Below are 17524 nucleotides of genomic sequence, written 5' to 3'. Positions count from 1 at the left end.
TATGTGGGATGACAGGGGCTAAATAGATTTATTGTGGTGGTTATTTTGCAATATATACAAAGTATTGAATCATCACCTAATGTGTACCTGAAATTAATATGATGGCATATGTCAATTATACCTCAATTAAAAAATAAAAATACTCCTAAAGAACTGGCTGTTTTCTTGTGAGCTCCCTCCCTGGGGCACAGTATTGTGAATAAAAATAGTGCATCTTTGTTGACAGGGCTTAGCACGTGTGCCAGTGCTTTCCTTGCATGACCTCATCTATCCTGACAACAGCACAGGAGGCCGGGCGCGTTACTGCCTCCCCCACCCAATCCTAGCGGAACTGAGCCGATTAAAATTAAAAGCTTTGGGGGGCTACTTTAAGTCACACAAGTTATTACAAATACAGGGCACCCTTTTGTTTTTAACTAGCCCTAACCCTAACCCTCACCTGAACACTGCCAGGAAGTCTCACACACAGGAGAGGGCTTGCATCCTGCCGCCCCCACATGGCCATCTCCGGAGCTGCTGGAGGACCTGCCACTGGTGCCTCAGAGTCTGGGCACAGAGAGCTCTCCCTCCAGGGCAGGATAAGTTACTTATTTTTAATTCCACTGTTTTCTGGGGTAGAAATCCATCTGAAGGTAAGTATCAGTTTGGTGGCTGCTTTTGATTTCCCAACGCAAACTGGACCCCAACGGCAGAAGGAGGAAGACAAAGGGAGAGGACTCTCATGGAAACTCACTGTCTTCATTTGTTCTGCTCAGAAAATAAAGTGAGCTTGAATTAAAGACACCTGTACAACACCTGAACATACTGCCACTGAACTGTACACACACACACACACACACATATATATATATTTGAGCAAAATAAAATAAATTGGAAAGAAAAAGACATCTTCCTCAGTAAAATACCAGAGCACCACCCATAATATTTACCAAAGTCTGTATAGGTTCTTGCTCAACAGAGGGATTCTGTTGACAAACACTTCTTAATAGCCTTCTCTTTTTCTTTTAAACTGGCCCCCGACCATGCTCCTCCCGGTGCAGGGCGCAGGGTTGGACTGGCCTGGCGCCCGCAGCCTGCCCCCTCGCCCACCTGCCCGTTGTGTTGTCTGTGGGTGGAGAAAGCCGGTGCCAACTGTGGCCACCTGGAAACCCGGGCACCCTCCCTTCTCTCCAGAAGCTGGTGGTTGTTTTCAGGGGGACCAGCCATCAAAGACCTTCTGCCCCACCCACTCTGAACGCACAGTTCTTGACTGAAAAAGGCTAACCTCCCCCAGACACCACAAGAGATCCTGGAAAGACAATGCCTGCATCTGGACTTTCTAGGCATAGACCTGGAGTTCTTGACTACCACATGTCACCCCAGCTTGCTTTTATATCTGTGACATTGCTAACTAACAACTTTGCTTAAATCTCCAATGCCTCCTTCTTCATACTCAACAGTGATTTACAGGTAAGCCATTGTTTTCAGGCCACTAATTCTAAGTCTCTTCTGATTTCCCTCCCTGGCTCTGCATCACACCAAGAATCTCCTGCTGTGCGTAAGCTCAGGACGTGTGCTAGGATAAGACTGAAGACACAAAAGGTTTCCAGAGAAGATGGAAATGGATTGTGTTGATCACCCAGTAGAGGTTGATCAGATGGCCCAGAATATTCTTATATTAATGTTTTTTATATTGTCAACAAAAATAAGAGCAACATTTAAAAATTCTTATTGCCAAAACCGACTTGGCTCAGTGGATAGAGCGTCGACCTGCTCTATCTAAAGGGTCCGGGATTCGATTCCGATCAAGGGCATGTACCTTAGTTGCGGGCACATCCCCTGTAGGGGGTGTGCAGGAGGCAGCTGTTCGATGTTTCTCTCTTATCGATGTTTCTAATTCTCTCTCCCTCTCCCTTCCTCTCTGTAAAAAAAATCAATAAAATACATTTTTAAAAAAATTCTTGTGAAGAAACTTGGGTTCAAGAATATGTCTACAGACCTCAGCGTGTGGAAATCGGGGTGGGACGCATGAAGAGAGATGGGTACACCTGAGACAGAGAAGGGGTGCTGTCTCACTCCTAAAAACTATGAGAAGTAAAAGCCCTCACACAATGGTGTATATCTCTCTGTACTTTCTTTGTCTACACATAAAGGCTTCAAGTCAGTGACTCATAATTGACCTTAGTTTCACTCTGAATTCCTCATCATGGTTGACAAAGCCTGCCATGTTTGACTCTGGCTTATCCCCAACATCATCTCTACTGGGTCATCTCTTCTTCCTCCACAACCTAGAGCGTCTCCCTCACGCACCCTCAATGCTCCAGCTCCAGGCAGTTCCTCATGCTGTTCCCTCCTCTGGAATTTTTTACATTTCTTCTCCCATCCCCTTCTTTTTAAAAAAGTATATTTTTATTGATTTCAGAGAGAGAGAGAGAGAGAGAAACATCAATGATTGGCTGCCTCCTGCATACTCCTAATGTGGAAGGAGGCCACAACCCGGGCTTGTGCCCTGACTGGGAATTGAACAGTGACCTCCCGATTCATAGATTGACACTCAACCACTGAGCCATGCCAGCTGGGTTCCCATCCCCTTCTTTAGCTGGTTAACGCTCTACCTTCTGACCTTAGCTCGAGTTTTCTCCTCCTTGACCCTCTTACTTTTGCTAGCAAGGCACTCACAGCTATGCCTTAATATTGTTTATTAAACAGTCTGTCCTTCCTCAAAAGCTCTATAGCTGTTGAGGTTGTGTCTGTCTTGCGCACTATCGTATTTCCAGCATCCACACAGCTGAGGTCTGTAGACATATTCTTGGACCCAAGGACTGTGACGGCTGCAGATGGTAAAATAAACACTTGTTGGAAAAGAAGAACAACATAAAATGAGGGAGGGCGGGAAGATGGAAGCCAAATGGGGGGACAGAAAGGGGATGAGGCAGAGGAGTCAGTAAGCATTCAATGAGTGGCAACATATATACAATCAATACTAATAACTATTGTCAAAAAAGTACCCTCACTCTTTTCTGATCTCAGAAGAGAATGGAGAGCCCTAGCCAGCTAGGCTCAGTGGATAGAGCATCAGCCTGCGGATTGAAGAGGCCCCGGTTTGATTCCGGTCCAGGGCACATGCCTGTGTTGTGGGCTTGGTCCCCAGTAGGGGCCCTGCAGGAGGAAGCCAATCAATGATTCTTTCTCATCATTGGTGTTTCTATCTCTCTCTCCCTCTCCCTTCCTCTCTGAAATCAATAAGGAAAAAATATTTTTTTTAAAAAAAGAAGAGAACGGAGGTCTGTGTGATTGGGACATACTGAGTCTGGAATAAAAATCTGAATCAGTTTTTACTGTGGCCACTGAGGAGCCAGCTAAGCCAGTCAAAGGGCCCACTGCTCTGGGCAGACTAGCAGTACTCAGGGTACATAATCTGGCACATGCCCATGCCGTTTTTGTTTGTTGGGAAGTTGAATTCTATGTTGCTTAAAATATAACTCTACACTGTGATCACTGAGTGGGCTATAAGGCTGAAAGAACCATAAACACAAGTGTGCAATCTGCCCTCATTTGAAATGCTTTTTTATTGGAGAAAGGAAGACAAATGAACACTGCCATCTCGTGGTCATCTAATGACATAGGTCTGCCACGGCAAAAGAAAGCATCGCAGAATGAGGCTGGAGAACCAGAAGGCAGGCCTCACTTCTAGGTGGGCATCACGGACGGCCTTCTATAAGAGCTCCCCTTTCTCAATGGCCACGGTAATGCTTTAACACCTAGCAGGCGTCCTCAAACTTTTTAAAGTGGGGGCCAGATCACGGTTCCTCAGAGAGCTGGAGGGCCGGACTATACGAACTACTAATTCCTACTGTAACACCTCGGCTGCGCTCACTGCCTAAAAAACCTGGCGGGCCGGATCAGACTCCTCTGCGGGCCGCATGTGGCCCGCGGGCCGTAGTTTGAAGACGCCTGACTAGTGTCTGAAACATCTGAAATCAATCCACTTTCAGCCCACCTCCCTGGAAAAGAATTTTATCTCTGTTTTGAAGCTTAACTGTAGAAATCAGATCTGTGAGTCTAGTACCCAAGGCACAACATCTATCTTCCCTGAAGCTGCTACCTTCCTTAAGCCACGCGTGTCCTTTGGTCTGTGCTGTGCTGCTAGCCACACTCGGAGCACCTGAGCAGGAGGGCACAGTTTAGGACTCAGGCTGCCCCTCACCAGTCTGTCTCTCTGGACCAGCTGTCTATCCCCTCTGATTCTCAGTGTTCTCACTTGTTAGAAAGAGGGGCGTAAGCATGATACACACTAAAGTCCCTTTCATCTCTAAAGTTCCGAGACACAGGTCTCATGACCTCAGGGCCCTGACTTAAGACCAACTCTAGGCTCAGTGGCCGGCACTACGCTCTTCCTGAAACACCAGTGGAGTACCTGCAGCGTGCTGGGTGCTGGGGAAGCACCAAGGCATAAACAGACATCTCTGCCAAGCTTCCCGCCTACAGAGGGACTCCAACATTCAGTGAGGGGGGGGAATGGGAATCGCACCATGGATGATCAGTGCGCAGCGAGGGCATGTAACGGGGGCCAGGGGAAGTGAGGTCCGGGATCAAGGAGCTCTCACTGAGGGCGTGGCAGGCCTGGATCTGCAGGCTGGAGCACAGTTATTCCAGTGCGTGGACATGAAACGGGGCAGAAGGCAAAGGCAGGGGCTGAACTATGCATGGCCTTGGGCCCATGTCAGGAGTTTGAACTTTATTCTAAGGGCAGCAGAACTGCTCCACCGAAGGGTTTGAGGCAGAAAAATGACAGCACCAGGTGAGTTCTGTGAGAGATCTCAGTGCTCTGTGGAGCACTGAGGTCAGGTTAGGGCCTTGGTGCAGAAAGGCAGTTATGTGATTACTAGTGACCCGGTGCACGAAATTCATGCACATTAAAAGGGAATTAATTTGAGGAAATATTTTAATATTGCTATTTTCCGTTTATAATAGAAGTGTCAGAGATGAAAGAAAATTAGTAAAATGTATATGAAAATCTTCCTCCTGTCAGAGTCTGGGGGGCACCATGGGAGCCAGAATCAAGTTCCCGCCCACCCACATGTGCCTTGAAATTGCGTGAGACCCAGACCCAGCTGGCCCATTGGGCTAGATCCAGACCTAGATGGCACCACTCCCGTCAAGCCCTGCCAGGTGGGGGGGCATGGTCTCAGGTTCCCTGGCCCAGTGCCAGGGCGGGGACACAGCCTGAGGTCCCCCAGCCCAGGCGGGGGGGGGGGGGGGGGGGCGCCTTGAGGTCCCTGTCAAGCCCTGCCGGGCAGAGGGGCACAGCCTCAGGTCTCACAGCCTCAGGTCCCCTGGCCCAGTGCCAGGGCAGGGGGAGTGGCCTGAGATCCCCCATCAAACTCTGCCAAGTGGGGGTCGCAGCTGAGGTCCCCTGAAAAGCCCCACCAGAATGGGGGCACGGCCTCAGGCCCCCTGCACTGTTCCAGGTATTAGAAATCTGACCGGGAACCAAACAGATGTGGTATTTGCCCTCAGGGGCCATACACTTCCATTTTTTTCTTTTAATAATAAATTTCTAGTGATTTCAGAAAGGAAGGGAGAGGGAGAGATAGAAACATCAATGATGAGAGAGAATCACTGATCTGCTGCCTCCTGCACACCTCCTACTGGGGATCAAGCCTGCAACACAGGCATGTGCCCTTGAACAGAACTGAACTCAACACCCTTCATTCCCAGGCCGATGCTCTGTCCACTGAGCCAAACTGGCTAGGGAGGGGCTTACACATAGGAAGATAGGCACAGGTCCCAGCTGACAAAGAGTGGGAGAGAAGTGTACACACTTTCTTGGATCCTCTACATTCCAAGCCACGTAGCTGTGCAAAACTCCCTGCTTAATGTGAGTGCTAGTCAGAATGAAATGTCCCAAAAGTCTTTCGAACCCCTGTGTTTGAGAAATACGCATTGCCTCGTAACCATTAGTCACAATTTACTGACCATTTACCAGGGGCCAGGCAGCACTTAACCACAGGTACTATTATCTCCATAGTCCAGACGAGGAAACAGGGTTCCTTGGAAATGACTGATCAGAGACCACTTTGCTGGTTAGTGGTAAAGACAGGATTTCAATCTGCCTGTGCATCAGCCTGACCTCTCTGGTCCTTAACACACTTCCTCTTCTGGTCAGAGGATCCCATTGGACAAACAGGGTAGCATGGGGACTTAGTTCCAGAAAGCTACCAACATGGCCCACAACCACCGAGTTTTTGTTAGACGTGAACCTGGGGAGCCTCCAACCCCCACACTGTGAGGACGATGGAAAGAACTCCTTTCCCAGGAAAGGAAAACACCGAATGAATGCTTCTCTTCTACCCCAAGGCCCGCGTTCCGGGAAAGATGTCAAGGCTCGATTTGTTGAATCTCTGGTGTCAAATAAATCGTGATTTTTTGGGGGGTTGTTGTTTGATACAGAGTTATGACTAGGTGTTTTTCACATTTTCCACATTTTGTGTGTGTGTGTGTGTGTGTGTGTGTGTGTGTGTATGTGAGTCCTTGGGGGCCCACATCTGTCTTTACTTTCTTATAAAGCCCCAACTGTGCTTTGAATGAATGCTACTTAATGTTAAGGCGACAGTGGCTTTTTCAGCTAATGGATATTTCTTTTCCATTCGGATTCATGCTCCCTTTCCTTTGAGTCCTTAAGCGATTTTCAAGCATATTTTGGCCAACATAACTTTGAAGCTACTCCTAGAAAATATTAAATCATCTAGGTTTAGGAACTTTGTGTAAGTCAAAGACTCAATGTCCTGAATAATTTTAAATGACTCCATCTGTTGTTGTTTTGCAAGTGTGTAAATCTTGGCTTTGGTAAATGAAGACATTTAAAAAGTTTGTGGCAATAAACAGTTCCAGATTTGTTCTAAGGGGATGGACAGACAGGGACACACACACACACACACACACTCACACTCACACTTATTTCAAATGTGGAGATTAAAATGGGAAAATCTGTTTCATTCTTTTCCCCTCCACTCCTTCAACCAAATAGAAAAACCTTACAGTAACCCTTAATAAAACCCTTAAGAAAAAACCCTACACTATTATTCACCATGAAGCCAGAAGAGTAACTTCAGAATAAAATGTAAAAGAGGTCTGAATGCCAGAGGTTAGGTAGAGAGATGTTACTTATACATATATTTTAATTTATTTAGTCTCCAAGGTGTATATGTGTGAGAACGAGGGGGGAAAGATTGTCATTCCATCATTCAGTATATAAAGCTGAAGGCCAAGCACTCAGCTAAGTCCCAGTGAAAAACACAGGTTAGAAAAATAAAGCAGCAGCAGGAATAAGAATAAGGGGTTCTCTGAAGAGGATGCCAGGGCCACGAGAATAAACCCAGGGAGGCCGGACACAGGCTTCCCAGAGAAAGCCACTCTGAGGCAGAAGTTGGCTGGTGAACAGGGGCTGAGCGTGGGCACAGCCAAGTTTCAAGGCCCGAGTGTTCGAAGCACTTGATGATGTCCCAGGAGCCCAGCCAGCGAGAGCAGAGACACGAATGGAGAGGCGAAAGGTGACTGATGAGAGGCGACTGGTGAGAGGCTGTAGGGAGCAGGGAGGGTCTCAGCAGTCGTGTGAGGAGGCCAGACTCCATCCCAGTGGAAACCCGCCCAGGGAGGAGTATGAGAGGGACAGGACCAGATGAGCACTTTTTAAACTTCACTTGAGCTCTGTGGTCCACAAACTGGGGCTTGAGAGCCACATGCGGCTCTTTGGCCCCTTGAGTGTGGCTCTTCCACAAACTGCCACGGCCTGGGCGAGTCTATTTTGAAGAAGTGGCGTTAGAAGAAGTTTAAGTTTAAAAAATGTGGCTCTCCAAAGAAATCTCAATTGTTGTACTGTTGATATTTGGCTCTGTTGACTAATGAGTTTGCCGACCACTGCTTTAGTTACAGCAAGCAGTTGGGGTGGACACACTGGGGCATGCGGTCTTGGGGGGAGGGATGTCACCAGCTGGGACTGGGGCAGGGACACCAGAGATGGCAAGAGGATGGGTTTATGGCCCTGAGGAAGCTGAACTGGCTGAACGTGGCAGTTGACTGGACGTGGGGAGTGATAGGAGAGGACAAGGCAAGGATGGTCCTGGGTTTCTGGCTGAGCAGCTGAGTGGAGGGAGTGTCCTAGCGGGAGGTGGGGTTTGTCTGTGTTGAACATGCAGTCACATTGCTCTTAGGAATGTCCTGTTAGCTCATTTCTGTTTCCATTACGATTGAAAAAAAGTAACACACAGCATCGGATCCATTATTTTTTTTACAATATGCATTCTTAAATACCTATATGCATCACCGTTTCAACTATGTGTCGTATGGCTTCCTAGAAGGCGTCACTGTTTTAACCACCATTCGTAGGATTTGCAGTAATTTTTTGGAACTGGTCTAAGAAATAAAGTCAATGTCCTTTGCCCACTTTTTTAAGCTGGTAGAGTGAAATGGCCAGCGTCCATTTTTATAAGCTGGTAGAGTGAAATGGCCAAGGTCAGAAATGACACAATATTTACCGAGGGAACGAAACACACCCTTCGCCCAAGGTAAGTGAAATAGAAGGTAGGCGCATGCTCACCTGAGGCGGGAGTCCTTGAAGGTGTCCAGGTAGGCGGGGTAGCTCCATCCGATCTTACTCCCCTTACACCGCAGCTCCAGGGTCTGCCCCGCCGCCAGGCTCAGGGTGGCGGCCGGCTTCTGGAAGCGCCCCTTCTCCGTCATCTGCACCATGATAGACTGGTTCTTGGGCGCCGGGTCATCGGCCGAGTCCCTGTCCTTCGTCTTGGGGATCTTGGGCTTCACCTTCTTGTTGGCGGGCTTGATTCTGTTCTCTCCTGGCTCCTTCGGACGCTTGTTCTTGGGAGGGTGTTGGCCGGCAACTAGTACAAATGTGAGAACAATGGGCTGTAGGAGCAACACACCCAGGGCATTTAACACCTAAGACAGAACACTTCACAAAGCAAACTTGTGTTTTTATTGATTTCAGAGAGGAAAGGAGAGGGAGAGAGAGGTAGAAACATCCGTGATGAGAGAATGGTTGATCAGCTGTCTCCTACACACCCCCTACTGGGGATTGAGCCCCGCTACCCGGGCATCTGCCCTGAACCAGAACTGATCCATGATCTTCTGGTTCACTGGTTGACGCTTGACCCCTGAGCCACACTGGCCTGGCCAGATTAGTTTTTAATACCCACTCCTCATATATCAACATTGTTTTCAGCCATAATCACTATTTTCTTGGTTCATTCTTTAGCTTTAAAACAATGCATGACGGAAAGGGAATCTATTTCTAGTCTAAGGGGTCCCGTGGAATGGCAGGATGGAAGCCACTCACAGGGCCTGGTGCCTGATTTGTAATTGTTAACGTGAACCTGCAAGGCATTCGTTGTTCAGTTTGAATCTACTGTTTAAATGTCTACAACTGGTACCACAAGCTCACTCAGAAGATTTTGGAAATTTACCCAAGACCAGCGGGGCCGGTGCATCTTTGTGTGCCGGGGGCTGATAATGTCATACAGAACACACGGTTTAGTGAGAAATGAGTACTGAACCCGTGTCCAGAAATCCCAGCTAGCCCCCCAGCTCAGCAGCCAGCGCCTGGTGCCCCCCTCGGGATGAGAAGGAGACTGTGTAGTCAGTACATCTGCCTGCAGGAGCTCAAAGACTCACAGAATCACAGAGTCCAAACTTCTGGGACCCCGAGAGGTCACCAAGGTCAAGTCCACATGCTGTAGATTAAAACATTGAGGAGGCCCTGAGAAGCTACACAAATTACTCAGCGCTGGTCCTGGCAGGAAGTGAGAGCAGAACTCGGATCTTCTGAACCTCATTCCAAGTGCTCACTCACTCTACGTGGATAAACATCCAGGATTATTTTGGCCAGATAAGCACAGGAACCATGGCTAACTGAGGGGATCACAAGGCATCTGTTTAAAAAAGTGGTGGCCTGAGGAATGAAGGGTCCCAGGTTTGATTCCGGTCAAGAGCATGTACCTTAGATGCAGGCACATCCCCAGTAGGGGGTGTGCAGGAGGCAGCTGATTGATGTTTCTCTCTCATCGATGTTTCTATCTCTTTCTCTTCCTCTCTGTAAAAAATCAATAAAATATATTTTAAAAAAATAAAAGAAGTGGAAGAAGTGGGGAGGAAATCTTTTCCTTTTTTGATGGGTGCATTTATCCAGTGCTACCTTAGTGTGCAAAAGGCTTGGAGTGGTCCAAAGTACAAAAAGGTCGAAATTGGGATCAAGAGATGCAAAGAGACAAGTGTTACAAGTTCTTATGCCAGTGGCCCAGGTCGGTGACAAAACGAGGTGAGTCAGCCTGGCCAGTGTGACTCAGTGGTTGAGGTCCACCTATGAACCAGGAGGTCACAGTTCAATTCCCAGTTAGGGCACATGCACAGCTTGTCTCACTTGTAAGTTGCCAGATCCTGTGGCTATCCTGCTCAGGAACATATGATGACCTAACTGTGAATAATATGCATCCAAATAAGTGCTATTATCCCAGGGGCAAAGTAATTTAACCTTTTGACCAAACAGGTCCACCTGTCAATCTAATTCCAGTTGGCCCAGGTGGCTGGCCATGGAATTGGTCAGTGGCTTATGGTGATGACGCTAAGTTAGAGGAGTCAGGTGAGTGACCCTAAAACAGTGTTTCCCAACCTTCTCTCATGATGAGAATCACCTGGTGGAGCTGTTAAACTACAGATTCCTGAATCCCAACTAAGAAGTGCTAAACTAGAATTTTTGGGAACATATAGGTAAAATTGTATACTTAACTTAGTGCTCTAGTTAATTTTACCTATATGTTCCCAAAAATTCTAGTTTAGCACTTCTTAGTTGGGATTCAGGAATCTGTAGTTTAACAGCTCCACCAGGTGATTCTCATCATGAGAGAAGGTTGGGAAACACTGGTATAGAGCAATAGGTGGTAAAATAATTTTTAAAAAAAATTAAATATCATTACTGACTTCAGGTCCTGGCTACCACCTCCTAGCTGTGTGATCTTGGGATGTTACTTAGCCTCTCTCTGCCTCAGAGTCCTCATCTGTAAATGGAGAACTATATGGCAATGACGATGACCTCATGGGTTGGTGGGGGGATAAATGAGTTACTGTTTTAAATACTGGGAGCAGTGTCGGGGCCCAGTAGGGGCCCATGAAGTGCCCCTTGTTTTGTAAGCCTGTGATAAGGTTCCAGGGTGATCTCCATGGCGATGGAGACGGCGGAGCTCTTATCTTCCTGGCTTAGGGGTGCAGAACACTGAGACCACAGAGGCCACGTCATTCGCCCGAGTCACCGAGAAGGTGGTGACAAACCTACCAAAGGCCCTTTGGCCCCAGGTCTGGAGTCTCCCCTGGGTCATGCCCTCACCTTTCAGTTCACACAGAGATGAACCTTCTGCAGCGGTTTCCCTTCGTCCCTTCGTTGGCACAGCCTCCTGCGCAGCCCCATTGTCTTAGCGGTTTCTCAGTCTCTGTGCCTCGGGCTCTGACAATGAGTTCCAAGTCAAACAAAACCTGATGCCAGGGAAGCGAGCACACCCTTCCTGGCAGGGCCGGGATGCTCTCCCAAGGCTCACATTAGACTCCCCGAGCGCGGAGACTCTGGGCAAAGCCCCGGCTCCAGAATGAATGAATAAAGGCCGCCACGGCGATTCTTCCGCACGCACTGGGGGTTGCAATGAACCCTTCCTTGTTCAACAAACTATTAACTCTCTCATCCTCAAAGGAGAGTGTTTCCCAAACTTCTCTCATGATGAGAATCACCTGGTGGAGTTGTTAAACTACAGATCCCTGAATCCCAACTAAGAAGTGCTAAACTAGAATTTTTGGGAATATACAGGTAAAATTGTATTCTTAACTTAGTGCTCTAACAGAGAATACAATTTTACCTGTATGTTCCCCAAAATTCTAGTTTAGCACTTCTTAGTTGGGATTCAGGGATCTGTAGTTTAACAACTCCACCAGGTGATTCTCATCATGAGGGAAGTTTGGGAAACACTGATCTAGAGTGGGGCAGGAGGAGATAATATATTCATTAGAAGAATCCCTGACCTCGCTTTAGATCAGTCCTTAACCTCAAAGGCCTGTAGCTGTTTGGGGTTTTCTCCCACAGGCAGTGAGGGGGAGGGTCTGCCCTGAGAGTAGCATCAAAGCCAGCACCCTGCAGACGTGCTGAGCAGCTCGGGGGTTATACCCTGAGGGCCATGCCTCACGCTCCTGTTTCCCTTCCCCCTGAACCCGCACAGGAGCACTGAGCCCACGGGAAGGCACTGACATGCAACATAAAGAAAATAAAAAAGATGAGAGCTTGTCCTTCCTTCTCTCTCCTAAAACCCTCCCTCCAAATCGACCCCCTACCATTTCCCAAAGTACCATTTTCTTAACAAGGCAATGTCTAGGAATCTCATGCTTCTGTTCCAAGGTCAAGACCTTACTTCGAATGAATCCTTTTCCAGAATCTCCATTAGACCAGGGTTGATCGCTGTTCTTTTTTATTGATTTTCCACAGAGAGGAAGGGATAGAGAGTTAGAAACATCGATGAGAGAGAAACATCGACTCGCTGTCTCCTGCACACCCCCTTCTGGGGATGTGCCCGCAACCAATGTATATGCCCTTGACCGGAATCGAACCTGGGACCTTTCAGTCTGCAGACCAACACTCTAACCACTGAGCTAACCCGATTTTAGCTGTTCTTTTTTTTTTTCTTTTAATGGAGGTGATGAACATACAACATTATGTATAGTTATTATTCCTATGTGTGTACACACTGGAAAGTGATCACGCTCCAGCAGAACCAGCTTCATTTGCTTGGCTCCCAGCACATGGCCCTGCTGGCTGTTCCTCCTGTATCACCGACAATTCCTCAGTGAGCTTGGCAGCCCTTCCCCCTCTTCCCTTCCTGCCTGACTGGAGTCCCGGAGGCTCTGTCCCCTCCATCGCTAAGGACACTCCCTCTCTGAGTGGCCTCACACGGCCCCCGGGCGTCCAGCATTCATACGCGGAGAGCTGCCTGGTCCTTGTCCTCATGTCGCCTTTAACTCCAGGTCTGAACGCTTACTCAGCACAGCGCTTAGAAAGCCAGGCGGCAGCTCAAGTTGCAGATGGCCACACTGACCCTGGATGCCGCCCAGAACCTCCGTCCCAGTTCCCTTTATCAGTGAACGGCAAGTCTATCCACCAGTTTTCTTAGGACAAAAACCTCAGAGTCACGGGTGATTATTTATTTCTCCCCTGCGTCGTGTCCAATCCGGCAGCAAATCCTCAGGGAGAGGACTTTTTGCCTTCAAAATAGACCCTGAAGCCATCTCTCCTCCCTCCATCCACCGTGACCACCCTGGACCAAGCCTCTTCTCACCTAGACCCGTGGTCAGCAAACTGGCTCACGAGCCACATGCGGCTCTTCGGCCCCTTGAGTGTGGCTCTTCCACAAAATGCCACGGCCTGGGCGAGTCTATGTTGAAGAAGTGGCGTTAGAAGTTTCAGTTGAAAAGATTTGGCTCTCCAAAGAAATTCCCATCATTGCACTGTTGATATTTGGCTCTGTGGACTGATGAGTTTGCGGGCCACTGTCTTAAGCCACCTTGTTTGTGGCACTTTGTGACAGCAGTCCTAGGAAATGTGTGCACCCTGTCTGTTGGTCCTTCGTGCCACTTGTCACTTCCTGAAAGTAATCCTTACTTGTTTATTTTCCATCTCTCCTCTCCATTCGCTCATTAGCACCAGAGTGAGGGTTCTACAACCTTGTGCAGGGAAAGCCTTCAATGCCCAGGCCTTCTCTCCCTCCTCTCTCTTGCCCTCAAATCTCTCTTTTCTGGTTTAAGAATCAGAGATTATTCTGTATGTCAAATATACAGGCCGAAATCCCACATGCTTCAAAACATTCGTGATTGACACTTACCAACAATGAAAATGTTTACAATTCTTTTCTCATGGTGAGAATTTCTGGCCCTGGCCGGGTGGCTCAGTTGACTGCATAGAATAGATAGAGTGTTGTCCCATACACCAAAAGGCTGAGGATTCAATTCTCGGTCAGGGCACACAGCAAGGTTGTGGGTTTGACCCCCAGTTGGGTGTGTACAGGAGACAACCAAGTAATGTTTCTCTCACATCGATGTTTTTCCTTTCTCCCTCTCTCCCCCTTTCTTTATTGCTAAAAGTATGTCCTCAGGTGAGGATAAAAAAAAAAATAATCTGAACTAAATGTTACCCTCTCTTTCCAAGGAATAAACTGAGAACAAAAATGATGGTGCGGATAGAGAATCGTCATTAATGTTTCTCTCCTTAGAGATCTGGCTGCATTGCCCCCATGTCAAAACAAATCTCTCTAGTCCTCCCCGAAAGAGACCTTTTCACAGGATCCTAAATGAACCCAGGTGCGACCCAGGTTCAAATCAGCATTGATCCAGGTCAGCGAAACAGCAGTCACAAATCAATTACGCTTCATCGTTTGCTCCTGTCATCAGATAAAATATGTAGGCGATCAAAAGTTGGTAAGTACCTGTGGCTTTATATTTTTTTAATGTAAAAATAGCAGCACCAACCAGTAAAGACCGTGGCAGGTGCTCCATATAAAACCTGGCAACCAGGTGCTGCAAGCCATGGCGACCTAGTGGGATCTCGGGCTGGTTAGTAACTATTTTCACGACCCCCTGTCATGATTCAAGAGGAATGTTTGCCGTTTCAGAACTGGAGGAGAAAGAACGTCACTTTCACGAGGAGAAATAACATTACTCCCAAAACTACAAAGCATTCTAGAACCAGGCAGGCACACGCTGTCGGGTGAGAGCGGCTATCCACCCACCACACGCTCACAGGGAGGCCTTTTTCTATCCATCAGCCTCTCCGGGGCGTGATCAGCAACAGGGGGCAGGCAGTGGGATACGGTGAGTCACGGCCTTGTGTCTGGGCTTGGCCATGCCCCACAGCCCAACCTGCCAATCAGAGCCTGGCCCTCTGGCCTGTGCCCAGCCCCAGCCAGCCACACCATAACTCAAACCAGAAGAGGCATCCGTAATAGGTTTAGGGAAACTGTTATGTAATCTAACGAGGCAGGTTTACGTTTCTAATTATGCGCTCAGTGTTTTATTCATCGTCTTCACTCTATATTTTAAAGCAGAACCTTTAAAAACAAAGACAGTGGCTATGCTCATGCCTAAAATGTACCAATTATTTACGAAGGATTTCGTCTGCGTTCAACGCTCTCGGATGGCCTCACAAATGTTTGTTGCGTGTGTGTGAGTGACATTTAGCTAAAATAATGCTAATTCATTCAGGCAGCATGCAGTGGTTCTCATGGTCTTGGGCACACGTTGGCCGGAAAAACCTCTGGCGCCGTTTCCTGAGCCTCAGGCAGGCATCTCGGGTGAACTGTATAATCAAGCGAGTGGGTTATTTGGAATTATTTCGTCTGGCCATCTCCTGCCCTTATCCAAAAAAAAAAAAAAAAGAATATCAAATACTGCATTTCCGTCCCGTTAGCAATCACATGGGGACCTGCCAGGAGCGGTTTCGTGTCACCTTTTACCTCGTGAGCTCACACCAGCTCCTCTGCGGGCAAGCAGTACCTGCCGCTTCCCGGGGCAGAAAAACGCCCTACGTTTTATTCAGCAAGACTCCGGGTTGAGGGTCCCCACGCTCAGCTTCAAGTCCCACAGCCGCCGTGGACTTGGCAGAGGAGGATGTGGCATTTTGTTGGCCAGCGCTCCTGGTTTCATGGGAGAGGGAGGGACTGGCCAGGGCTGAGTGGTGGGTAAAATGTGAGCCAGGTTGAGCTGGCTCCGGCGGGAGGTTGCATAACAACAAAAGCTGCTTTTCAACCAAAACTGAGCAAAGACGGGGCGGGGCTGAGCAATTCCAAGGGCGGGTTCCGGATGCCAGGATGGCCCCCCCCCCCCCATGCACAACAAAACACTGATCAACTAACTCCGTGGTCGGCAAACTGCAGGTCGAGAGCCGCATGCGGCTCGTTGGCCCCTTGCGTGTGGCCCTTCCACAAAATACCACGGCCTGGGCGAGTCTATTTGGAAGACGCGGCGTTAGAAGAAGTTTAAGTTTAAAAAGTCTGGCTCTCCAAAGAAATTTCAGTCGTTGTCCTGTTGCTATTTGGCTCTGTTGGCTCATGAGTTTGCCGACACTGAACTAACGCATGGAGCCAGCGAGGCACTCGAATGCTGACAGTACCGTGGAGACAGACACAGACACAAACAACACATTCACTCACACACACACACACACACACACACACCCCAAAATCAAGCCTGACCTTGTGGCTGGGAGTCTCTAAAACAGGATGGGCCTGGGACAGGCTGGCATTTTCCCCATCCACCAGATAAGGGTGTGATGGACAGCTGTGGGGGTTGGATTCGTGCTGAGGTTTAACCCAAAGAAGTATTTGCTGTGAGGCTGAGGCAGGTCTTGCAGGATGCAAGCCCCCTGATGGCCCAGGACCCAAACCCAGGGCTGCGGCCTGGAGGAGGAGGAGGAGGAGGAGGAGGAGGAGGAGGAGGAAGAGGAGGAGAAGGACTTGGAGAGTTGCAGAAGCACCGGCCCCCGCCTGGCTCAGGTGGCCCCCGCCCTCAGAGCAGATCCCGGAGCTGATGCTGGACTGGGAGATGGAAGCGGCTGCGGGTCCCCCCACCTCCCAGCCCGACACGTGGACACGGGCTGGGCTTCCCGGGAGCGCGGGGCGTTCGGGCGGGGCCCGGAGGGTCGGGGTGGCTGCCACCGGGGGAGGTGGGGGAGGTGGGAGAGGGCGGGAGGGGGAGGGAGACCCCGCCAGGAGGGCAGGTGCACGTGGCAGGGCGGCGCCGGGCCGAGCCTCCAAGGCCAGGAGTCGGGGAGCGCCGGGGGGACCAGGGTGGGGTCCCGCTAACGCCGGGGCTCGGACCGTCCCGCCGCCGGGCACTCACCATCCTCCAGCGCCTGGAGCACCAGCAGGAGCGCCAGCAGCAGCCACACCTTCATCTTCGGCGCAGGGGCCGGCGGAGGCGCGGGCGCGGGTCCGGGCGCAGCGCGGGGCGGGCGGGGCGGGCGGGGCGGGCGCCGGGGACGCCCCGCCGGCGGTTCGGGTTCCTGAGGAGGGACGCGGTTTGGGGGAAAGTGTGGGGATTTTTAAAATTCCGCCTGCAGCTCTCCTGCCCCCTGGCGGCGCGGCGCGGGGCGGCGGGAGGGCGGCGGGGGCCCATCCCAGCTGCTCCGGTCCCGTCACCAGGCTCCCCGGGAAGGCAGGGCCATGCGGGGGCTGGCACGGTACCTGCGGCCAGGAAGGTCCAAATGTCCCACCGCTCAGGCGGGGCCCGAAGCTGTGTAAAAAGTGCCCCAACACCTCCTTCCCAGAGGCCCGTCACCTGTGCCCACAGCGAGCCCATCGCCACCCGTGCCCACAGCGAGCCCATCGCCCCAGCTGTGCCCACAGCGAGCCCATCGCCCCAGCTGTGCCCACAGCGAGCCCTTCGCCACCTGTGCCCACAGCGAGCCCTTCGCCACCTGTGCCCACAGCGAGCCCATCGCCACCTGTGC

The 17524-nt window shown here is 49.9% G+C and overlaps 1 protein-coding gene across 1 annotated transcript in view; it reads right to left on the bottom strand.

Moving 5' to 3' along the window:
- Window positions 1-17053, bottom strand: part of PDGFRL (platelet derived growth factor receptor like) — a 38294-nt gene extending 21241 nt beyond the window's left edge. Inside the window, exons 1-2 of the mRNA XM_036455289.2 lie at window positions 16915-17053; window positions 8579-8879 (exon numbers count right to left, since the gene is read on the bottom strand). Of these exons, the coding sequence (XP_036311182.1) occupies window positions 8579-8879; window positions 16915-16969 (356 nt within the window). The 5' untranslated portion in view covers window positions 16970-17053. The remainder of the gene's footprint in view (window positions 1-8578; window positions 8880-16914) is intronic.
- Window positions 17054-17524: the final 471 nt, after the last annotated feature.

The sequence above is a fragment of the Pipistrellus kuhlii genome, unplaced genomic scaffold, assembly GCF_014108245.1.
Source record: "Pipistrellus kuhlii isolate mPipKuh1 unplaced genomic scaffold, mPipKuh1.p scaffold_m20_p_3, whole genome shotgun sequence".
Taxonomy (NCBI): domain Eukaryota; kingdom Metazoa; phylum Chordata; class Mammalia; order Chiroptera; family Vespertilionidae; genus Pipistrellus; species Pipistrellus kuhlii.
This window is presented reverse-complemented; position numbering and strand designations above follow the sequence as displayed.